This window comes from Pseudophryne corroboree, chromosome 1, assembly GCF_028390025.1.
Source record: "Pseudophryne corroboree isolate aPseCor3 chromosome 1, aPseCor3.hap2, whole genome shotgun sequence".
Taxonomy (NCBI): domain Eukaryota; kingdom Metazoa; phylum Chordata; class Amphibia; order Anura; family Myobatrachidae; genus Pseudophryne; species Pseudophryne corroboree.
The window spans coordinates 372,397,443-372,422,601 of NC_086444.1; the positions used below are offsets into that span (position 1 = coordinate 372,397,443).

The following is a 25,159-nucleotide window of genomic DNA, read 5'->3' on the forward strand; positions in this document are numbered from 1 at the left end:
GCACCACAATAGGTTGGTTCATATGAAAGAATGAAACCACTTTTGGCAGGAATTGAGGACGGGTCCACATTTCCGCTCTATCCATATGGAAAACCAGATAGGGGCTTTTATGTGACAAAGCCGCCAATTCCGACACTCGCCTAGCCGAAGCCAACGCTAATAACATGACCACTTTCCAAGTGAGATATTTTAACTCTACCGTTTTAAGTGGTTCAAACCAGTGTGACTTAAGGAAACTTAACACCACGTTAAGGTCCCAAGGCTCCACCGGAGGTTCAAAAAGGAGGCTGAAATTGCAGCACTCCCTTCACAAAAGTCTGAACTTCTGGGAGAGAAGCCAATTCTTTTTGAAAGAAAATGGATAGGGCCGAAATCTGAACCTTAATGGAGCCTAATATTAGGCCCAAATTCACTCCAGTTTGTAGGAAGTGAAGAAACGGCCTAGATGGAATTCTTCCGTAGGAGCATTCCTGGCCTCACACCAAGAAACATATTTTCGCCATATACGGTGATAATGTTTAGATGTCACGTTCTTCCTAGCCTTTATCAGCGTAGGAATGACCTCATCCGGAATGCCTTTTTCCACTAGGATCCGGCGTTCAACCGTCATGCCGTCAAACGCAGCCGCGGTAAGTCTTAGAACAGACAGGGCCCCTGTTGCAACAGGTCCTGTCTTAGAGGAAGAGGCCACGTATCTTCTGTAAGCATTTCCTGCAGATCCGGATACCAGGTCCTTCGTGGCCAATCTGGAACAATGAGGATTGTTCTCACTCTTCTTTTCCTTATTATTCTCAACACCTTGGGTATGAGAGGAAGAGGAGGAAATACATAGACTGACTGGAACACCCACGGTGTCACTAGGGCGTCTACCGCTACTGCGCAATACTAGGGCGTCTCTTGACCTGGCGCAATACCTCTGTAGCTTTTTGTTGAGGCGGGGCGCCATCATCTCTATCTCTGGCAATCCCCACGGACTTGCAATCTGTGCGAAGACTTCCTGATGAAGTCCCCACTCTCCAGGATGTAGGTCGCGTCTGCTGAGGAAGTCTGCTTCCCAGTTGTCCACTCCCGGAATGAACACTGCTGACAGTGCGCTTACATGATTCTCCGCCCAGCGAAGAATTCTGGTGGCTTCCGCCATCGCCACTCTGCTCCTTGTGCCGCCTTGGCGGTTTACATGAGCTACTGCGGTGACGTTGTCTGACTGGATCAGAACCGGTTGGTCGCGAAGTAAGGTCTCCGCTTGACGTAGGGCGTTGTATATGGCCCTTAGTTCCAAGATGTTGATGTGAAGACAAGTCTCTTGACTTGACCAAAGAGCTTGGCAATTTCTTCCCTCTGTGACTGCTCCCCAACCTCGGAGGCTCGCGTCCGTGGTCACCAGGATCCAGTCCTGAATGCCGAACCTGCGGCCCTCTAGAAGGTGAGCACTCTGCAGCCACCACAGGAGATATACCCTGGCCCTGGGGGATAGGGTGATCAACTGATGAATCTGTAGATGTGACCCAGATCACTTGTCCAGTAGGTCCCATTGGAAAGTCCTCGCATGGAACCTGCCAAAGGGAATGGTCTCGTATGATGCCACCATCTTTCCCAGGACTCGAGTGCAGTGATGCACTGACACCTGTCTTGGTTTCAACAGGTTCCTGACCAGAGTCATGAGTACCTGGGCCTTCTCTATCTGAAGGTAAACCCATTTTTGGTCCGTATCCAGAATCATACCCAAGAAGGGCAGACGAGTCATAGGAACCAACTGTGACTTCAGGATATTGAGAATCCAGCCGTGTTGCTGTGATACCTTCAGCGAAAGTGACACGCTGTTCAACAACTGCTCTTTTGATCTTGCCCTTATTAGGAGATCGTCCAAGTATGGGATAATTGTGACTCCTTGCTTGCGTAGGAGCACCATCATTTCCGCCAATTACCCTGAAATTGGTAATGACAATACTGTACCGCAATTTTCAGGTACGCCTGATGGGGTGGATAAATGGGAACATGAAGGTATGTCCAGATACACCATAAAATCTCCCCCTTCCAGGCTGGCGATGATCGCTCTGAGCGATTCCATTTTTAATTTGAACCTTTTCAAGTATAGGTTCAGAGATTTTAATTTTAAAATAGGTCTGACCGAACCGTCCGGTTTCGGGACTACAGCCAAGGTTGAGTAATATCCCCTTCCTTGTTGCAGGAGGGGAACCTTGAGCACCACCTGTTGGAGATGTTAAATGTGTGAATTGTATTTAATATTATCTCCCTGTCTGGGGGAGAAGCCGGTAGGTCCGATTCGGAAAACCGGCGAGGAGGCACCTCTTCGAATTCCAGTTCGTAACCCTGAGATTTATTGCCCAGGGATCCACCTGTGAGTGAACTCAGATGTGGCTGAAGAGTCGAAGACGTGCTCCCGCTGGGGCGGACTCCCTTAGCGGAGCCCCAGCGTCATGCGGTGGATTTAGTAGAGGCCGGGGAGGACTTCTGTTCCTGGGAACTAGCTGTGCCCTTACCTCTGGTAAGAAAGGACGCTCCTCGTACTTTCTTGTTTTTCTGCGACCGAAAGGACTGCATATGATAATGTCGTGCTTTCTTAGGCTGTGAGGGAATATAAGGCAAAAGATCAGAATTACCAGCTATAGCTGTGGAGACCAGGTCCGAGAGCCCTTCTCCACACAATTCCTCAGCCTTGTAAGGTAAAACCTCCATATGCCTCTTTTAGTCGGCATAACCTGTCCATTGCATGTTCCACAGGACACGTCTAGCAGAAATCGACATAGCGTTGACTCTAGAACCCATTAGACCAATGTCTCTTTGGGCATGTCTTATATATAAGACAGCATCTTTTTTTTTTTTTTTTTAATTGTTTATTTTAATTTTCAGGGTATAAACTTTACAGGTTACAAACATTACAGCAGCCTCCCCCCTTTCTTGGGGTGGGCTGTTCCGTCTAACATTACATTACCAATAGCAGAAATATAACCTTAAAATAAGGAACATGTGGTTCCCACAATGCAAAGATACAGCAAAGAGTTATGCCTCAGGGTAGACAGAGACTGTTCAAATGGGTGGGAACCGACACACAAGTTCGTGATTATGACTGTAGGAGGGTAGAGACTAAAGAGATAGAACATGAAAGGCGAGAAAAAGAGACAGGGGAGATGGGGAGGGAATAGAGTAGAAGGGGGAGAGGGGACAGGGTTAGAGAGATGCCGCTGGTACGCCCCCGTGTTGCGCTGGTTGCGCGCAGGGCGCTAGTACAAAATGGAAAGTGCTACTCGGGGAACACGGAAAGGACATGTTGAGGATATCCTCTGAGCTACTTGTCAGGCTAGGAGAGTACAGGAATCATAATAGGAGGGCCGTCGAGCTCCCGGGGGGTCGAACTCCATGTGCGGGAGCCTGTGAGTCAAACCATAGTTCCCATATTTGAAGAAACTGAAATGATCTGTTATGGAGGTATGCAGTGATTTTTTTCCATGCTTGCGAAGTACCATACTTTGTTGATGATCTGTTGTATAGGGGGGGACTCCCTCTTTTTCCAATTTAGGGCAATTGCGCATCTAGCCGCGTTCAAGATCTGTGTCAGTAATTTACCGGAGTTCGGAGGTGCATTGGCAGTGGGGAGGCCTAGCAGGAAGGACCAAGGATCTTTGTATATCCGGGTCTGGAGCACTGTACTCAACAGGTGGGCGACTGAATCCCAGAATAGCTTGATTTTAGGGCACGTCCACCATATGTGGAGGAAAGAGCCATGTCCGCCGCATCCTCTCCAGCACAAAGGCTGAGAGGAGGGAAACATTTTGTGAAGTCTAGAGGGGACTAGATACCACCGATATAAGATTTTATATGCGTTTTCCTTAACTAGGGTTGAAATCGAGGATCTTGCGGCAGCCGCAAAGACATCTGACCAATCATAGTCATCCGGTATCGGGCCAAGGTCCTGTTCCCACTTGAGTATAAAAGCCGGGGTCGTCACCTTATCCCCTACCTGGAGAAGGGAATACAGTTGGGAGATGATTCCACGAGCGAGCGGTTTGTGATAACAATAGGACTCCAGGGTGGAGAGAGGTTGGAATGGGGATGTGCTCGTTAAGGACGAGACAAAGTGTCTCACCTGGAGATAGGTAAAAGGATTCGCATCCTGGAAGTCATATTTTGACATGATTTCCGGTAAGGGTGCACAGGTCCCTTCGGACAACACATCTAGAACAAAGCGGATGTTATGTGTCGACCATGAGTGCGAGCGGGTCATGGAATGGCCTGGGACGAAAGAAGGGTTGCCCCATAAGGGGGTAAGCGCCGAGGGGAATGACAGCATGTGGAAATGGCGTGTACAATAGTCCCAGATCTGACAAGTGAATTCCAGAACCGGGTGGAGTTGCAAATGGGGAGGTCTAGATTTAGGAGGGGATAAGAGTAGAGACGATAGAGAAGGAGTGTGGCTAAGTGTCCTCTCTAACTGAAGCCAACGTATGGACTGCGTAGGGGCGAACCATGCCACCGCTTGGCTGAGATGAGTAGCCAGATAGTAAAGACGGATATCTGGGAATCCTCTCCCCCCTTCTTGTACTGGTTTGCGGAGGGTAGAGAACCCTATCCTAGGGGTTTTATTTCTCCACACAAAACGTAGCAACCACGTATGAATTTGTGCCAGTACCGAATCCGGTACTTTCACTGGCAGCGTTTGAAATAGATAGAGGAGGCGGGGGATAATATTCATTTTCAGAGCTATGATACGGCCTAACCAAGATATGATTAGTGATTGCCATTTATGGAGATCGGCCTTAAGATTTTTAAGCAAAGGCGAGAAATTTTCCTTAAACAAGTCTCCATAGCGGCTCGTAATATAGACCCCCAGATATCGAATTTTAGAGGTGCACCAGGTGAATTTGAAGTTGTTTTGCATGTTGGCTATTTGGGGAGGGGAGATGTGGAAGGGAAGAGCTTCCGTCTTGGACCAATTGACTTTGTAGCCCGATATCTTTCCGTATTCAGACAGGAGAGTAAAAAGGTTCGGCAGAGAGGTGTGAGGTGAGGAAAGTGATAGGAGGACGTCGTCTGCGAACAAGGAGATCTTGTAAACAGAGTCCCCTACTCCTAGCCCCCCGATATCGGGCGAGGCTCGAATTCGGGCTGCTAGTGGTTCTATCACTAAGGCAAAGATCAGGGGTGAGAGTGGGCAGCCCTGTCTGGTACCGTTGGAGATGTCCAAAGGGTCAGATTGTACTCCGTTTATAGATACCCTAGCGGAAGGGGTCGAATATAAGGCTTGTATCCCTGTAAGGAATTCCCCCTGAAAGCCCAGATGAGCAAGAGTTTCAAACATAAAGGGCCATCCTATTCTGTCAAATGCTTTCTCCGCGTCCAGAGAAAGCAAGAGAGCAGGAGTGTGTGTAAGGTTGATATAGTGGGTCAGGCTAATAATTCGTCTCGTGTTGTCTCGTGCTTGGCGGCCGGGGATAAATCCTACCTGGTCGTTATGGATAAGGTGGGGTAAGACTCTATTTAGACGGAGGGCTAATATTTTGGCATAGATCTTGATATCTGAGTTAAGTAGTGATATAGGCCTATAGTTAGCGCAATTAGATGTGTCCTTACCCTCCTTAGGAATGACTATTATCTTGGCCTCCAGTGCCGATTTGGAGAAAGAAGCTCCCTGCAAGACAGTATTGAAAAGGGCTGAGAGGTGAGGTGTAAGCTGGGGGAGAAAGGTCTTGTAATATGCGGCCGTAAAGCCGTCTGGGCCAGGAGCTTTGCTAAGTTTTAGGGATTTGACAACAGTGGCAATTTCTTCTTCGGATATCTCCGAATTCAATTCGGCTGAAACCGATGAGCTTAAACGAGGGAGATGGCATTGGGATAGGAAGGTACGGATAGCCCCAATAAAGTCTGGTTTCGTCTGAGTGGTCTTATGGGCGTTGTATAGTTTCTCGTAGAAGCGAGAGAAAGTTTCAGTGATGCGTTTGGGATCCCTAGTCTTCTCACCAGAGGAATGCTGGATAGACATAACGTTATTCCTTGTAAGTTTAGCCCGGAGCCTAGAGGCTAGCAGCCGATCAGCTTTATCTCCTTTTTCGTAGAAGGATTGATTGAGCCACTTCAGGCTGGTCTCCACCTTCGTCGTCAGGAGCATGTTTAACTCACCTCTGACCGCAGATAGGGAGGAGAGATCCGTTTCGGACCCTGTTTTTTTGTGTTTCAGTGAGAGGGAGCCAAGCATGTCCATGAGTTCCCGGATGCGTTTGGATCTGGCCTTCTTGTTATAAGAGGAGGCACTGATCAGGCATCCGCGTATGACCGCTTTGTGAGCGTCCCAAAGTAACATAGGGGGAACAGACGGGGATGTGTTTGTCTCAAAGTAGTGGGAGATTTCGGCGGCTATGTGGGCTTTCGTTTGGGGATTAAGAAGGAGTCTGTCGTTCAATCTCCACACAGGGTGGCGAGCGGGTGGGTGTGGGCCCGAGACATCTACGGTGACCGGGCCGTGGTCTGACCACGTGTTGGGGTGAATGGAGGTGTCAATGATACATTGCGCAGGCTCCGAACTCAGGAAAATCATGTCTAGTCTCGTGTAAACATCGTATATGGGGGAATAGTAAGTGTAGTCTTTGGCAGTCGGCTCTTTCACTCTCCATGCATCGAAGAGAAGGTGCCGTGACAGCAGGAGGTTCAAAGCAGTTGCATTGCGCGTATGTGAGGGGCGCATAGATCTGGGCAGAGGTTTAGATCTGTCCAGAACGCTGTCTAAAGTCACATTAAAATCCCCCCCTAACACCACATTACCGCGTCTGTGTAGGGCTAAGAGGCTATTTAAGGAGTGGAAAAAGGGAGCCTGGATCTGGTTTGGAGCATAAACATTTAGGAATGTATAGGGGGTCCCGTTTAACAACCCCGCCAGCAACAAGTATCTGCCTTCAGGGTCGCTCAGTATTTCAGAGGGGATGAAATCTAAATGATTAGCAAAGAGTACAGAGACCCCTTTCTTCTTGTGTATGGGGTCGCAAGCATGGAAAGTGTGCGGGAAGTGTTTGGACTTAAGTGCTGGGTGTGATTTACCTGAGAAGTGGGTCTCCTGTAGGAAAACGATATCGCCTTTAAGTTGCTTAAGGGATTGAAATAAAAGAGAGCGTTTACGCGGGCTATTCAGACCTTTCGTGTTCAATGTGATTATCCTAAGGACCATGGTTTGAGAGCAGAGCACTTTTCATGTGGAAGCGCGCCAGCGGAGTTCCGAAAGATATGGGGGAAGGAAAAGGAAAGGGGATCAGAAAGAAGAGAAGAGAGAGGGTAGGAGAACAGATGAAGAACAAGCATATATTAGCATCAATGGTTAAAGGGCGGAGGAAATCCATTCTCGTCAGTCGGACCCAAGGGAGAAACAGACCCGCAGGTCTAGGTCGTCCGACGTCGACCCTAAAGGTCGAATGGGGGGTGGGTGAACCCAGCTGCTCAGAGAGGAGACCGGGTCCCGTGTGCGATCATACTATAATTAAGTGTACACATTGCGAACAATAAACTAGGGGAGCTTAGAGGGGAGGGAGGAGGGGGGGGGGGGGAGGGAAACAGCATTAGTAGGACTGGGGGTAAACATGGCATGTTGACCGCATATTAACAACAATAACATTAAGACCTGCGTGAGGCAAACAAAAAAAAACAAAAAAAGAAAACTCAGCCCAGACGGGCCTCCCGGGACCGGAGCCCACGCGGCCAGCCACGAAGAACCCCGGCCCCGAGGGCCCGGACAGGCCCCCCCACAACAGGATCAACAAGGCATTAAATGGTAGACATTAGCTTAACCCAAGGCTCTACACCGTATGGGGATCTTGGCATAGTGCGGAAAGACCCCCTGTAGTCCGTTAGGGACTCGTATGGTCACAAGTCCTATCCTGGACATCCATACATGATAATTCATGTATCTGGGGGGGTGTGTGAAGCAGATCCGACGGTGGTCCAGTCTGAGGCTGGAGCTGTGAGAGAAGGGGAGGTGTTGACTGGGAGAGAACGTTGAGGGGTGGTCGGGGGGCCGGAGATGTTCAGTTGGTGTAGTAGTTGAAGGGCCTCGTCTGGGGATCTAGCGGAGAGGAATTTACCATCTGCTCTGACTTGGAGTGCAAAAGGGAAGCCCCATCTGTATCTGACATTATGATCTCTTAGGGCTTTGGTTATGTCTTTTAATTCCCTCCTTCTGTTCAGCGTGACCGGCGACAGGTCCTGGAAGATCAAGAGATCGGAGCCTTCGAACGGGATCGTCGACATCCTCCTGGTTTTGGCGTAGACTTGATCTTTGACCGCGAAATAATGAAAGCGGAGGATTACGTCTCTTGGTGTTTTAGCGTCTTGGGATCTAGGACGTAGAGCCCTGTGAGCCCTGTCTAGAAGAAGCATATCGTCTGGGACGGAGGGAGCGAGTGAACGGAAGAGGCGGAGTAGATAGTCCGTGAGGTGGTTTTGTTCTACCGTCTCGGGGACGTTACGGATTCTAAGATTGTTCCGGCGCCCCCTGTTGTCCAAATCTTCTTGTTTGTCCGCTAGGAGCATAACATCCGTACGCATTTGAGATATCTCCTGTTCTGATTCTTGTTGGAAGGCGATAAGCTCTTCTTGTTTTCTTTCAATGGCATCTACTCTGGTGCCCAGGCTATCCACGTCCGATTTTAGACCCGAGATAGCCTCCTGTACTTCTGCACGGATTGATTTTTTAATATTACGCATCTCGGATAGGAGAAGGGCGACGTCAGCCTTTGTGGCGGGAGTGGAGGAAGAGTCATCGTCTGAGTCTTTGTCAGATATTGCTGAAGTGGGTGGGGGTGAGGTTGCTCTCCGGGTGGAGGATGGAGCAGGGTTCTTGAAGTAGCCCACCAGGTTATGGGCGTTCGACTTTTTCCCCCCTTTAGGCATAGTGGCGGAAGGAGGTGAGGTAGGTTAGTTGTCAACACCTGGGAAGGATGAGGGAAGCTCCTATATCATTAGGATCACACACGAGACCAAGTGTAGTACATATCGAGATCACATGCTAGACGCTTTGAAGAGGATGGTCAGACGGGCCCAGTCGGGCATGCCATGTCATGTAGGTAATGATCAAGCCTCAGCGCAGTAAATGTACGCTCTCAGGTTCCAGCAAGTTTGGGGTCCTCCGGGGACCGGGGCTTCTTTTAGGGATGCCCAAGGTCCTGCAGGCGTAACGTGCGTGGATGCCAGGGGGGGGGGGGGGGGGGACGACCCTGCAGGGTGCTTAGAGAGTACCGATATAATGGTAATGGTGTTGTGAGGTGCTACCTGGCCTAGCAGTTCCGGCTCGTAGGGGCTCCTATAGAACACGATAGGATGTTCAGGGGGTAGGGGTGAGAGCAGAGTAAGGTATTCCCTCAGCCACCCGGCGGTGAACTGTCCCGTAGTTTGATGTCAGGGGGGTCTCCGAGGGGAGCACTGAGTGAGGCTCAGAGGGTAAAATAGGGCCACAGTGGGCCGGTCTTCTGGGGTGTGTGCTGCCGTATTTCTTCTGGGTCTGCCGTGCTGTCCCTTTTTTATTTTTTGTTCTGGTCCCCGGCCTAGGGGGATTGGTGAGAGCAGCAGGGAGCACCCTATAATGTGCAGCACCGGGTGGAGAGGCCGCACGTCTAGATCGTGTTCAATATGGGACACGTAGGGCTGGCCGGGTGCGCGAGGCCCCGGTCTGAGGGCCGCCGGGAGGTCGCAGCTCGCGGGGGCTCAGGGCCTGCTCGCGATACCCTGCAAGCCTCGGCTGGTGTTGCTGCAGAGGCGGGAGCCGCGGGGTAAGGAGGGGAGCACTGAGTGAGGCTCAGGGGACAAGATGGAGCCGCAATGGGCCGGCTTGATGGGGTGTGTGCTGCCCCCAAGATGGCCGCCGGGCTTCCCCTGGGTCTGCCGGGCTGCCTCGTTTCTGTCCTGGTCTCCGGCCTAGGGGATTGGTATGAGTAGCAGGGAGCCCCTTCTAGTATGCAGCGGCGGGGAGAGAGAGGCCGCACGCCTGAGTCTTGGTCGACGTGGGACACTTCGGGCTGGCCGGGTGCGCGAGGCCCCGGTCTGAGGGCCGCCGGGAGGTCGCAGTTCGCGGGAGCCCAGGGCCTGCACGCGAGACACCGCAAGCCTCCGCTGGAGCCGCTGCAGAGGCGGGAGGCGCGGGGCGAGGAGGCAAGGAGTTCCGATGTCCGTCCTGAGTGCGTCAGCCAGAGGGGACTCACCCGCCGCGTGGAGCCGTCTCCGTCATCCGCGCCCGCTTCAGGTACATAGAGGGTCTCCGGCGTTGGGGGTAACGGCTCTTATCCCTTCTGGAAAACGGACTTGTCCACCCGTTTTCCTCAGCTACCCGGTCCGTCCAGCCGCGCTTCTGGTAGGGGGGGAGGAGGGGGGTCGTACCACAGTCCCCGGCTTCTTGGGGAGGGGAAGGCCGCAACCTGCAGGAGCCCTGAGAAGGGCTCCCCGGCTCCGCAACCGGGCCCCTCTGATGTTTTGTGCTAAGGGGAGCAGGTGTACCTGAATGGAGGTGCCTGAGGACCTTTGATGAGGTTTATATAAACGTTTTATAGACGAGGCCAGCAGGAGCTCAGAGAGATCGCTTCCTCTCAGCTTGCAAGCTAGGCCACGCCCCAAGACAGCATCTTTTATATATATATATATATATATCCTAGGGTCAATAACATGGTATCCTTATCTAGGGTGTCAATTTGCGCTGATAAGGTATCTGTCCATGCTGCTACAGCGCTATAAACACATGCCGACACAATCGCCGGTCTGAGTAGTGTACCAGAATGTGTGTAAATGGACTTCAAAGTACTTTTACTGCATGCTATCTGCAGGATCCCTGAGGATAGCTGTAAAGTCTGCGCTACCTTTTGGGTAAACGTGTCAATGCCTTGTCCACCCTAGGGGAAGATTCCCATCGTATCCTGGCCCTAGCAGAGAAAGGATACTCCATGAGAATTCTTTTTGGGAATCTGCAGTTTCTTGTCTGGAGATTCCCGCTCTTTTTCTTCATGAGAGGAGGGAAATTTACCTCAGCTTTCTTCCCCTTAAACATGTGTACCCTCGTGTCAGGGACAGATGAGTCATCAGTGATATGCAAAACATCTTTTATTACAATAATCATATATTGAATACTTTTCTGCCAGTTTTGGCTGTAACTTTGCATTATCGTAGTCGACACTGGAGTCAGACTCCGTGTCGGTATCAGTGTCTATTATTTTGGATAGTGGGCGTTTTGAGACTCTGAAGTTCCCTGCGACATAGGGACAGACATGGGTAGATTCCCTGTCTGTTCTCTAATCTTTTGTGCAATAAATTTACCTCAGCACTTAATTCCACATATCCAGTCAGGTGTCGGCGTTGTCGACGGAGACACCACACACACACATTTGCTCCATCTCCTTCTTAGGAGAGCCTTTTGCCTCAGACATGTCGATACACGCGTACCGACACACCACACACTCAGGGAACCCTCTTATCTGAAGACAGTTCCCCCACAAGGCCCTTTGGGGAGACAGAGAGAGAGTATGCCAGCACACACCCCAGCGCTATATGACCCAGGAAAAAAACACAGTAATTTAATGTTTTACCCAGTAGCGCTGTTATATATTATCTGCGCCGAATTATGTGCCCCCCCCCTCTTCTTTAAAACCCTCTTTTCTACCGTGGTATAAGCAGGGGAGAGTCCGGGGAGCTTCCTCTCAGCGGTGCTGTGGAGAAAAAATGGCGCTGGTGAGTGCTGAGGGAGAAGCCCCGCCCCCTCGATGGCGGGCTTCTGTCCCGCTCAAATATACTGTACACTGGCGGGGGCTCTTTATATATACAGTGGTTAGCTGTATATATCCTATTTTGCCAGAAAAGAGGTTTGCATGCTGCCCAGGGCGCCCCCCCCCCCTGCACCCTGCACCCTTACAGTGACTGCCGTGTGTGAGGTGTATGGGAGCAATGACGCACAGCTGCAGTGCTGTGCGTTACCTCAGTGAAGATCATGAAGTCTTCTGCCGCCTCTGAAGTCTTCTTTACTTCTCATACTCACCAGGCTTCTATCTTCCGGCTCTACGAGGGGGACGGCGGCGCGGCTCCGGGACGAACTCCAGGGTGAGAGCTGTGTTCTGACTCCCTCTGGAGCTAATGGTGTCCAGTAGCCTAAGAAGCAGAGCCTTGAAACTCACAGAAGTAGGTCTGCTTCTCTCCCCTCAGTCCCTCGATGCAGGGAGTCTGTTGCCAGCAGTGCTCCCTGAACATAAAAAACCTAACAAATATACTTTCTGACAGGAAACTCAGGAGAGCATCCTGTAATGCACCCAGTCTCCTCTGGGCACAGTAGTAAACTGAGGTCTGGAGGAGGGGCATAGAGGGAAGAGCCAGTGTACACCCAGATCTAAATTTTTCTTAAAGTGCCCATGTCTCCTGCGGAGCCCGTCTATCCCCATGGTCCTTACGGAGTCCCCAGCATCCTCTAGGACGTAAGAGAAATATATATAATAAGAATTTACTTACCGATAATTCTATTTCTCGTAGTCCGTAGTGGATGCTGGGAACTCCGTAAGGACCATGGGGAATAGCGGCTCCGCAGGAGACTGGGCACAAAAGTAAAGCTTTAGGACTACCTGGTGTGCTTTGGCTCCTCCCGCTATGACCCTCCTCCAAGCCGCAGTTAGGATACTGTGCCCGGACGAGCGTACACAATAAGGAAGGATTTATGAATCCCGGGTAAGACTCATACCAGCCACACCAATCACACCGTATAACCTGTGATCTGAACCCAGTTAACAGCATGATAACAGAGGAGCCTCTGGAAAGATGGCTCAAAACAACAATAACCCGATTTAGTTAACAATAACTATGTACAAGTATTGCAGACAATCCGCACTTGGGATGGGCGCCCAGCATCCACTACGGACTACGAGAAATAGAATTATCGGTAAGTAAATTCTTATTTTCTCTGACGTCCTAGTGGATGCTGGGAACTCCGTAAGGACCATGGGGATTATACCAAAGCTCCCAAACGGGCGGGAGAGTGCGGATGACTCTGCAGCACCGAATGAGAGAACTCCAGGTCCTCCTCAGCCAGGGTATCAAATTTGTAGAATTTAGCAAACGTGTTTGCCCCTGACCAAGTAGCTGCTCGGCAAAGTTGTAAAGCCGAGACCTCTCGGGCAGCCGCCCAAGATGAGCCCACCTTCCTTGTGGAGTGGGCATTTACAGATTTTGGCTGTGGCAGGCCTGCCACAGAATGTGCAAGCTGAATTGTACTACAAATCCAACGAGCAATAGTCTGCTTAGAAGCAGGAGCACCCAGCTTGTTGGGTGCATACAGGATAAACAGCGAGTCAGATTTTCTGACTCCAGCCGTCCTGGAAATATATATTTTCAGGGCCCTGACAACGTCCAGCAACTTGGAGTCCTCCAAGTCCCTAGTAGCCGCAGGTACCACAATAGGCTGGTTCAGGTGAAACGCTGAAACCACCTTAGGGAGAAATTGAGGACGAGTCCTCAATTCTACCCTGTCCGTATGAAAAATCAGGTAAGGCTTAAGATAAAGATAAAGGCCCTCATTCCGAGTTGATCGGTCGCAAGGCGAATTTAGCAGAGTTACACACGCTAAGCCGCCGCCTACTGGGAGTGAATCTTAGCTTCTTAAAATTGCGACCGATGTATTCGCAATATTGCGATTACTAACTACTTAGCAGTTTCAGAGTAGCTCCAGACTTACTCTGCCTGTGCGATCAGTTTAGTGCTTGTCGTTCCTGGTTGACGTCACAAACACATCCAGCGTTCGCCCAGGCACTCCCACCGTTTCTCCAGCCACTCCTGCGTTTTTTCCGGAAACGGTAGCGTTTTCAGCCACACGCCCCTGAAACGCCGTGTTTCCGCCCAGTAACACCCATTTCCTGTCAATCACATTACGATCGCCGGAGCGAAGAAAAAGCCGTGAGTAAAAATACTTTCTTCATAGTAAAGTTACTTGGCGCAGTCGCAGTGCGAACTTTGCGCATGCGTACTAAGCGGATTTTCACTGCGATGCGATGAAAAAGAACGAGCGAACAACTCGGAATGAGGGCCAAAGATAAGATAAAACCGCCAATTCTGACACGCGCCTGGCCGAAGCCAAGGCCAACAGCATGACCACTCTCCATGTGAGATATTTCAAATCCACAGATTTAAGCGGTTCAAACCAATGTGATTTTAGGAACCCCAAAACTACATTGAGATCCCAAGGTGCCACTGGAGGCACAAAAGGAGGCTGTATATGCAGCACCCCCTTGACAAACGTCTGAACTTCAGGAACTGAAGCCAGTTCTTTCTGGAAGAAAATCGACAGGGCCGAAATCTGAACCTTAATGGATCCTAATTTTAGGCCCATAGACACTCCTGTTTGCAGGAAATGCAGGAATCGACCCAGTTGAAATTCCTCTGTAGGGGCCTTCCTGGCCTCGCACCACGCAACATATTTACGCCAAATGCGGTGATAATGTTTTGCGGTTACATCCTTCCTGGCTTTGATCAGGGTAGGGATGACTTCATCCGGAATGCCTTTTTCCTTCAGGATCCGGCGTTCAACCGCCATGCCGTCAACGCAGCCGCGGTAAGTCTTGGAACAGACAGGATCCTTGCTGGAGCAGGTCCCTTCTTAGAGGTAGAGGCCACGGGTCCTCTGTGAGCATCTCTTGAAGTTCCGGGTACCAAGTCCTTCTTGGCCAATCCGGAGCCACGAGTATAGTTCTTACTCCTCTCCGTCTTATAATTCTCAGTACCTTGGGTATGAGAGGCAGAGGAGGGAACACATACACTGACTGGTACACCCACGGTGTTACCAGAGCGTCCACAGCTATTGCCTGAGGGTCCCTTGACCTGGCGCAATACCTGTCCAGTTTTTTGTTGAGGCGGGACGCCATCATGTCCACCTTTGGTTTTTCCCAACGGTTCACAATCATGTGGAAGACTTCTGGGTGAAGTCCCCACTCTCCCGGGTGGAGGTCGTTCCTGGTGACAGGGTTATCCGCTGATGCATCTGAAGATGCGATCCGGAACATTTGTCTAGCAGGTCCCACTGGAAAGTTCTTGCGTGGAATCTGCCGAATGGAATTGCTTCGTAGGAAGCCACCATTTTTCCCAGGACCCCTTGTGCATAGATGCACTGACACTTGGCCTGGTTTTAGGAGGTTTCTGACTAGTTCGGATAACTCCCTGGCTTTCTCCTCCGGGAGAAACACCTTTTTCTGGACTGTGTCCAGGATCATTCCTAGGAATAGAAGACGTGTCGTCGGGATCAGCTGCGACTTTGGAATATTGAGAATCCAACCGTGCTGCCGCAACACTACTTGAGATAGTGCTACCCCGACTACCAACTGTTCCCTGGATCTTGCCCTTATCAGGAGATCGTCCAAGTAAGGGATAAATAAAACTCCCTTCCTTCGAAGGAGTATCATCATTTCGGCCATTACCTTGGTAAAGACCCGGGGTGCCGTGGACAAACCAAACGGCAGCGTCTGAAACTGATAGTGACAGTTCTGTACCACAAACCTGAGGTACCCTTGGTGAGAAGGGTAAATTGGGACATGGAGGTAAGCATCCTTGATGTCCAAAGACACCATATAATCCCCTTCTTCCAGGTTCGCAATCACCGCTCTGAGTGACTCCATCTTGAATTTGAACCTTTGTACGTAAGTGTTCAAGGATTTCAGATTTAAAATAGGTCTCACCGAGCCGTCCGGCTTCGGTACCACAAACAGCGTGGAATAATACCCCTTTCCCTGTTGCAGGAGGGGTACCTTGATTATCACCTGCTGGGAATACAGCTTGTGAATGGCTTCCAATACCGCCTCCCTGTCGGAGGGAGACGTCGGTAAAGCAGACTTTAGGAAACAGCGAGGGGGAGACGTCTCGAATTCCAATTTGTACCCCTGAGATACCACCTGAAGGATCCAGGGGTCCACCTGTGAGTGAGCCCACTGCACGCTGAAATTCCTGAGACGGGCCCCCACCGTGCCTGGGTCCGCTAGTGAAGCCCCAGCGTCATGCTGAGGACTTGGCAGAAACGGGAGAGGGCTTCTGTTCCTGGGAACTGGCTGTTTGCTGCAGCCTTTTTCCTCTCCCTCTGCCACGGGGCAGAAATGAGGAGCCTTTTGCCCGCTTGCCCTTATGGGGCCGAAAGGACTGCGCCTGATAATACGGCGTCTTCTTATGTTGAGAGGCTACCTGGGGTAAAAATGTGGATTGCCCAGCAGTTGCCGTGGCCACCAGGTCCGATATACCTATCCCAAATAACTCCTCCCCTTTATAAGGCAATACTTCCATATGCCTTTTGGAGTCAGCATCACCTGACCACTGCCTCGTCCATAACCCTCTTCTGGCAGAAAAGGACAACGCACTTACTCTTGATGCCAGTCGGCAAATATCCCTCTGTGCATCACGCATATATAGAAATGCATCTTTTAAATGCTCTATAGTCAGTAATATACTGTCCCTATCTAGGGTATCAATATTTTCAGTCAGGGAATCCGACCCCGCCACCCCAGCACTGCACATCCAGGCTGAGGCGATTGCTGGTCGCAGTATAACACCCGTGTGAGTGTATATACATTTTAGGATATTCTCCTGCTTTCTGTCAGCAGGTTCCTTAAGGGCGGCCGTATCAGGAGACGGTAGTGCCACCTGTTTAGACAAACGTGTGAGCGCTTTATTCACCCTAGGGGGTGTTTCCCAACGTGCCCTATCCTCTGGCGGGAAGGGGTATGATGCCAATAACCTTTTAGGAATTATCAGTTTTTTATCGGGGGAAACCCACGCTTCATCACACACTTCATTTAATTCCTCAGATGCAGGAAAAACTACAGGCAGTTTTTTCTCACCAAACATAATACCCTTTTTAGTGGTACTTGTATTATCAGAAATATGTAAAACATTTTTTCATAGCCTCAATCATGTAACGTGTGGCCCTACTGGAAGTCACATTCGTCTCTTCATCGTCGACACTGGAGTCAGTATCCGTGTCGGCGTCTGTATCTGCCATCTGAGGTAACGGGCGTTTTAGAGCCCCTGATGGCTTTTGAGACGCCTGGACAGGCACAAGCTGAGTAGCCGGCTGTCTCATGTCATCATTTTTGTCACGTAATTCCTTCCATAAGCTCAGCCACTCAGGTGTCGACTCCCTAGGGGGTGACAACTCCATTACAGGCAATTGCTCCGCCTCCACACCATTTTCCTCCTCATACATGTCGACACAATCGTACCGACACACAGCACACACACAGGGAATGCTCTGATAGAGGACAGGACCCCACTAGCCCATTGGGGAGACAGACGGAGAGTATGCCAGCACACACCAGAGCGCTATATATATACAGGGATAACCTTATAGAAGTGTTTTTCCCCTTATAGCTGCTGTTTTATTAATACTGCGCCTAATTAGTGCCCCCCTCTCTTTTTTAACCCTTTCTGTAGTGCAGTAACTGCAGGGGAGAGCCAGGGAGCTTCCCTCCAACGGAGCTGTGAGGAAAAATGGCGCCAGTGTGCTGAGGAGATAGGCTCCACCCCTTTTTCGCTGACTTTTCTCCCGCATTTTTATGGATTCTGGCAGGGGTTAAAATACATCCATATAGCCCTGGGGGTTATATGTGATGTATTTTCGCCAGCCAAGGTGTTTTTATTGCTGCTCAGGGCGCCCCCCCCCCAGCGCCCTGCACCCTCAGTGACCGGAGTGTGAAGTTTGCCTGAGGAGCAATGGCGCACAGCTGCAGTGCTGTGCGCTACCTTGGTGAAGACTGATGTCTTCTGCCGCCGATTTTCCGGACCTCTTCTTGCTTCTGGCTCTGTAAGGGGGCCGGCGGCGCGGCTCTGGGACCGGACTCCGAGGCTGGGCCTGTGTTCGGTCCCTCTGGAGCTAATGGTGTCCAGTAGCCAAGAAGCCCAAGCTGGCTGCAAGCAGGCAGGTTCGCTTCTTCTCCCCTTAGTCCCTCGATGCAGTGAGCCTGTTGCCAGCAGGTCTCACTGAAAATAAAAAACCTAAAACTAAACTTTTTCTAAGAAACTCAGGAGAGCCTCCTAGATTGCACCCTTCTCGGCCGGGCACAAAAATCTAACTGAGGCTTGGAGGAGGGTCATAGGGGGAGGAGCCAGTGCACACCAGATAGTCCTAAAGCTTTACTTTTGTGCCCAGTCTCCTGCGGAGCCGCTAATCCCCATGGTCCTTACGGAGTTCCCAGCATCCACTAGGACGTCAGAGAAATATAGTATAAACATATATATATATATATATATATATATATATATATATATATATATATATAGTATAAACGTAGCTGCATAGTTTTAATGCCAACAACCCAACAGTGTGTTCCTGTTTGTTTAGCATGCTAGAAAAAGGTCGGCCAAAGTTAAGTGAATTCACAGAGATTGTCTCATGTCTTATTTTCTGATCAAAATATATTCATACCTTTAGCCAATGGCTCCTCTTCATCCCAATATAGAAGATTCTTGGACAGCAGGAATCCCATAGGAATATTCCAACCTGATGTCCAACGGGCTCCACTGTGACAGGAACGGGTTCCTCTTAAATTCCGAATATTCAGGTCGCCACGACGGGCAACAGCGACTGAAAACACGCAGCTCCCTGCATGGAACAACATCAGTTTGGACTTATACTTCACATCAATTTGAATCCATTAGGTGACAGTATTAGTATATAATTCCCTGTCCCACCTGATACCTTCTGCATGTTGTTCCTTTGCTACTACTGCCAAGTCATAATTTCTGATGGCAGTATAGACATCTCCAGCATCCAAGGACACCGCATCTGCTTTGTTTCCCTGAGAACACAGACACCACATCAGAGGTCATCACTGGCTAAAATATGACACATTAACATTAGGAATGTTCATACTGTTGTTAACTATGTCCCCTTACTGACTCAGCTGATGCCCTTGCTTGAAAGAATCATGAGGTCTTTTGGTTATGCCGACTACCTGCATCAAAAATTATGATGTTGCGAAAAGTTGATGTACTTATTTCGTGCCATTCCCTATGCAATTCCCTGTACAGTGTTATGCCAGATGAGATGATTAATACTTCTTATGTGTGGAAACGTAAGCCCCCCAGAGTAGCTTATACCCGTATGATTTGCTCCAAATCACAGAGAGATCTAACTAGGTATCATGAGGCCACCCTGCTCTCCCAATTATGTGACTGGTTTCTTCCTCCTCATTCTAAGCCATGGGTAGATTTGAATGTGCCCTCCTTTAAGATTTCCTTCTTTCTGACCTACTTTGATTACCCCGGCAGCCCACAAACTCTATGGTCTCCTTCAGCTGTCCTTGATACCCTGAGAGTTTGGAATTTGAAGCACTCACATTTTGACCTTACCCTCCCTACTAGGAATGTCTCTTTCCAGGCTATAGACAGATCACTACCACATCTTTACTTTTCCTATTGGGTACATCTAGGTATTGAGTCCTTAACGTTTTTTTTCTCTGCATCCTCCATCCTATCATTTACTGACCTTAGTATTAAATTTAATGTAGGTCCCTCAGCTTGGTTTTATTTTTTTCAATTTAAGCACTGGGTGGGTAAAATGGGTACTGGTTCCACTATATTTCAGACTCCCCCGGATTGTGTCGTCGGTAGACTGACTAGACCCTCCTCCTGTGGTGCCATATCCTTTTGCTATGGTTTATTGTCACCTCCAGACTCGCTGTTCAAGTCTCCTACTCAGCTTAATTGAGAGACTGACCTTCAACGTTCCTTCACCTCTCCACTTTTCTTCCTATCTAAATGCACCAATCACACCAATATGCGTGTTAAACTATTACATAGATTGTATTTAACTCCCTCTAAATTACATAGGATATGGCCTAAACTTTGCTGTCATTTCTGCCACTCTGATGGCACCATTATCCATGTTTTTGGGACTGCCCCATTTTACGCTCTTTCTCGGGTGGAAGTGTTTACTCTCATACTATATATAAGATGTTTTAGTCCTCACATTAATTACGGATCCCTCTTTAGCCCTTTTTAATTGGCACCATAGTAATGTTCCAAATCTGGAGTTATGTCCTTGGCTACATTCCGGTATCTGCCAAGGCCACTACTGCTCAACACTGGAAATCTCTCTCCCCTCCTCCATCTGCAAAACCCAATTTTCTTTTGAAATGGAGACTAGAGAGATTCCCTATTTTATAGCCCTGTCCTCTCCCATTATGAAATGGCTTCCGTGGAACGTATATATAACAGAGGGTAAGTGTGTCCCCCCTCTGCACGTCCTACTTCACAGAGCCCTTCTCCCCATTTCAATTTAAATGAACTCCCACTGGGTGACTCGGATGTTTTATATGTATATTTTGTGATTTATTGCTTGTCTGATGCTTTTGGATGACTTGCCTCCCCTGTCTTTTCTGCATTTTTGCTGCCCTGCCCCCCCTCCTCCCCCCCCCCCCCCCCCACCCCCACACTTTCCTGTTATTCCCTTTTTTTTTTTTTATGCATCACCTATAATTTACTTTTTTCAATCAAAATGTCATATTGGAAAAAAATAATATGACACATCACAGACAGTGGTAGACTGACAAATTAGTTTTACTTCAGTTGAATGAATGTTAGAAAATAAGAGAATGATGTGTGTCCGGTCACCTTGATCTTGATCATACAATCCTGTGTATTATGCGCTCGGACGCAGGAGACCCTGGAAAACGGGTTGTTTGAAGGTAGCACAGACTGAAGAGTCCGCGCCAGGTGGGAACATTTTCTTTGTTCAGCCTCAGATAGGGTGCACCAGCGAAACTTCTTCCCTTAGTATATAAAATATTTTGGAGGAAGAAACAAAAAAATAAATAATAATAATTATTAACACGGCAGATATTAATACCCAGGACTTTGTCAACATTTGTACATCTGGACACCAAAGGCTGTGGCGATGAACCCAAAACCGGGAGCAACAATTTTATCTTTTTTTTTTATTTGTACATAAACTTTTAAAATCCAGCAGGGAACTTTAGTTTCTCTAAATCAGATTCTCATACTCAGTCCTCAGAGCACCCTAACAGTCCAAGTTTTAAGGATAAAAAAGGAATAATAGAGGTGGATGGTTGCGCTGTAAGGATTTGTGCAGACCTGGGGGTAGTCTGGGAGTTCCCTACAAACTCCAAACGGTAAAAATGCACTAAAAATGGTAAAGTGACTCCTCCCACTTTGGCGCTAATCCAATGCTACACTTTTTGCAGGAACTTCTATTTTCTCAATAAAATGTAATTTACCGGCTTGATGTGAATAAAATATAAATTTAATACTACACAATGATTAAAAGTGAGACAAAAACAGAACCCAACATGGGAAACAGAGTCCTACCAAGATGATAATCGGAGCCGCAGGTGTTATGAATGCAAGGTATTTCCCGGGAACAATACCCTGCATGTGGCTCCGTCAGGCGTGTTCCCCGGTGGTCCCTTTCACAGTCAAGGATGTCCAGAAGCACAGGAAAGTACTGGAAAGCAGGTGCCGATGCGTTTCGGGACATCAAAGTCCCTTTTTCAAGGCTGTATGCTTCTGGACATCCTTGACTGTGAAAGGGACCACTGGGGAACACGCCTGACGGAGCCACATGCAGGGTATTGTTCCCGGGAAATACCTTCCCTTCATAACACCTGCGGCTCCGATTATCATCTTGGTAGGACTCTGTGTCCCATGTTGGGTTCTGTTTTTGTCTCACTTTTAATCATTGTGTAGTATTAAATGTATATTTTATTCACATCACGCCGGTACATTACATTTTATTGAGAAAATAGAAGTTCCTGCAAAAAGTGTAGCATTGGATTAGCGCCAAAGTGGGAGGAGTCACTTTACCATTTTTAGTGCAAGTTTTAAGGATATCCATGCTTATGCATAGCTGGTATAATCAAACTGATTGAGCTAATTATCAAGTCACCTGTGCTTAAGCATTGATAGACTTAAAATGTGCTTTGTTAAGCTGGGTACACACTTAGGACCATATTCAGTAAGTATTGCAAATTCTGCTTTTTAGCAGAATTTGCAATCCTTTTGCTCGCATGCTGGGGGCCGCCCATCACAGGGCAAGGCCGCCCAGCATGCTAACCACTGCCCCTCTATCTGCGACCACGCATGTTTGCAGGAAGTAAGGAAGCCTCCTGCCAGCGCAGCCTGGCTGCGACTGCAGGAGGGCCGCCGCCATCTTTGTGATCGGAGCGGCTGCATGTGATGTCACGCAGCCGCCCCGATCATGCCACTCCCTCCATTTGCCCCACCACGCCTCAGTTTCCACTAACACCGCCCCCGCAACGCTCCATCACGGAAACGGAGCGTTCCCGCCCCACGGACGCCTCTGCCTGATTGACAGACAAAGGCATTTACTGCAGGGCACCCGCGGTAAATGTGGGCACATACGCAGAACGAGCCCTGCGCATGCGCTTGTATCATCATTGAATTTTTTGGGGTTAAAACACGAGTTGCGATCTAACTTGAATAGGGTCCCTAATGTTTACCCAGCCGATATGTCTGCCTGACAGGCTGACATATCGGAACCTGGGTACACACTGAGCGATGTTAATGAAGGACGGAATGATCATGTTCTGTCCTTCGTATACTACTACAGGACGCTACCAATATTGTCAGGTTTAATGTGCAGCACATCAAACTGATGACGTCGCTAGTGACCGCTTTCACCTACATATCAGGCATACTCACTACCCGATATGCGCTGTTGTGAGTGATATGTCAGTCCAATCTGCCGGATCGCATGACATATGGCCAGTGCCAGATTAAGGTCCATATGGGCCTGGAGCTGAAATTTAGGAAGGGCCTATTGTGTGCCTCGGCAGGAGGTGTGACAAGCGCTGCGGTGGTGTGACTAGTGATGTGGGTGTGTGATCAGTGTGGTGTGGGTGTGGTCTAAATAGGGGGTGTGGCCTATGCCATGTGAGTGACACAGTCACCACTTACTGACAGACACTACTTACTGACACACACACACACACACACACACACACACACACACAACACAAAGCTTACTGACACAATCACCACTTACTGACAGACACTATTTACTAACACACACACTCACAACACAAAACTTACCGACACAGACACTTACTGATAGGTATTACTGACTGACACACACGCACAACACAGATAAACTTACTGACACAGACATTACTTACTGACACACACACAACACAATACTTATACCGCTCTCCCATCACAATGCCAGGTCCCACCTGGGAATTGGAAATGGGTCCATTCCTGGATGGGACCCGGCATTTGACCCTACACACCGCCAACCCGACCCGGCAATTTGCCGGTTCGGGTTGCCATCTGTGGGCGGAGATGGAGTCGGCATCAGGTGCAGAGGTGGTGCTGGGAGATGAGATCATCCCTATGCAGTGAACGGGTCCCGGGTTGCATCGACCTGGGTGACCCGTTCACACTGCACCGGACCTGGTATTTAACCCGAGAATAACCCTTCTTTATTCCCGGGTTGAATTACTGGGTCAGGCAATCCAGAATTCGCCCATGACCCCTTTCACAACACACATCGGGACGTGTCGACCCAGCAATATACCCAGTCTATACCAGGTTATTTTTGCGGTGTGAAAGGGGTATTACTGACACAGACACCCACCACTTACTGACAGAAACTACTTACTGACACACAGTACAAAACCTACTGACAAACGCTACTTACTGACACACACAAAACTTACTGACACAGACACCATGCAAAATGTACTGACACAAACACTACTTACTGACAGACACTTCTTACTGACACCTGTGGTGCACACAGCATTTTTTTCTCAGTGGTAATGTGCCTGCGTGCCGTGGGCGTGGTCACATGTCATTAAGGGATGTTACCATGTGACACTAGGTGAAGTGGTTATATATTATGTGAATCCATGGCACAGACACCCCCTGTCCCTGCGGACTACAGAGACAAGGACAGCAGGATGTGACACTTGTTATAGAATAAAAAATATGATATATAAGCTGTGTACCCAGCACTCATCCTGTTATGATGTGAATATTTGCTCCAGTGCCCTCCTTCGGTTTTTCAAGCTGTGGACAGAGTACAATGAGGCAGCACTCCCGAGTCTTGCTGGTGCAGTAAGATTTATTTAGTAAGATTCTGGATCAATAAATCTTACTGCACCAGCAAAACTTGGTAGTGCCGCCTCATTGTACTTCTGGGGAGGGGTCCCGACCATTAGAGTTACTCACCGGGGTGTAGTATGAGTTGCCGGCGGCCGGGTCCCCGGCGGCCAGCATACCGGCGCCGGGATCCAGACTGCCGGCTTCCCGACAGCAAAGTGAGCGCAAATGAGCCCCTTGCGGGCTCAGTGGCGCGCCTAAGCGCCACGCTATCCCCCCTCCAGGGGGTTCGTGGACCCCCAAAAGGGAGAAAAGGTGTCGGTATGCCGGTTGTCGGGATTCCGGCGCTGGTATACTGTGCGCTGGGATCCCAACAACTGGTATACTGAATACCACCCACTCACAGGTGGCCCAGCACCCCATCGTCACTTTTTCTCTGCCAGTCTGCCAGGTGCGGGATGGTGATGACATCACCTTCATGCTCCCAGCAGTCCTTTTCCTGGTAAAGGAAGAAGGTGCTGGCGGCGCCTCCGAGCAAGATCTAGGAGCTTGGTGGTGGTGTTTTACAGTGTGGCGGGGGTATGGCGTACTGGCGGACACATTCTTAATGGTACGCCATACCGGAGCGTACTGCCATACTTGCAGGACTGACTAACACACACACACACACAACGCAAAACATATTGACACACACGACACAACACAAAACTTACACAGACACACACAAAATGCAAAATTTACTGACAGACACAATGCAAAACTTACTGACACTACTTACTGACACACACACACACTCAAAACCTACTGACACTACTTACTTAGCGACACACACACATCCCCCCCTCCCCCCCCCCTTCCCCTTCAAAACTTACTGACATAGACACCACTTACATAGTAGACCTCGGGGCCTGGTGTGGGCTGCTACTCACATGGTTTGCATGCCCCCTCAGCTCTGACATCCAGGGACCCAGCTCTCCTAAAAGACAGCAGCCTCCTGTCAAGACCCTCCTGTCAAGATATCTCCGAGGCTCCGCCCCCATGCCCATCCGAAGCCCCGCCCTCTCGCCCATCAAAACATAATTGCTTTTGC

The 25,159-nt window shown here is 49.4% G+C and overlaps 1 protein-coding gene across 6 annotated transcripts in view; it reads right to left on the reverse strand.

Annotated features, from left to right (window-relative positions):
• LOC134885352 (serotransferrin-A-like) overlaps positions 1 to 25,159 on the reverse strand; it is a 202,692-nt gene that overhangs the window by 161,320 nt on the left and 16,213 nt on the right. For 4 of the 6 annotated variants that reach the window (XM_063913065.1, XM_063913061.1, XM_063913062.1 and 1 more), the window contains exons 2-4: positions 20,602 to 20,759; positions 18,686 to 18,785; positions 18,413 to 18,589 (exon numbers count right to left, since the gene is read on the reverse strand). In XM_063913065.1, the coding sequence (XP_063769135.1) occupies positions 18,413 to 18,589; positions 18,686 to 18,785; positions 20,602 to 20,759 (435 nt within the window). Of the gene's footprint in view, positions 1 to 18,412; positions 18,590 to 18,678; positions 18,786 to 20,601; positions 20,760 to 24,960; positions 25,153 to 25,159 lie in introns of those variants that run through there. The other 2 variants (XM_063913066.1, XM_063913067.1) reach the window with 2 other exon arrangements.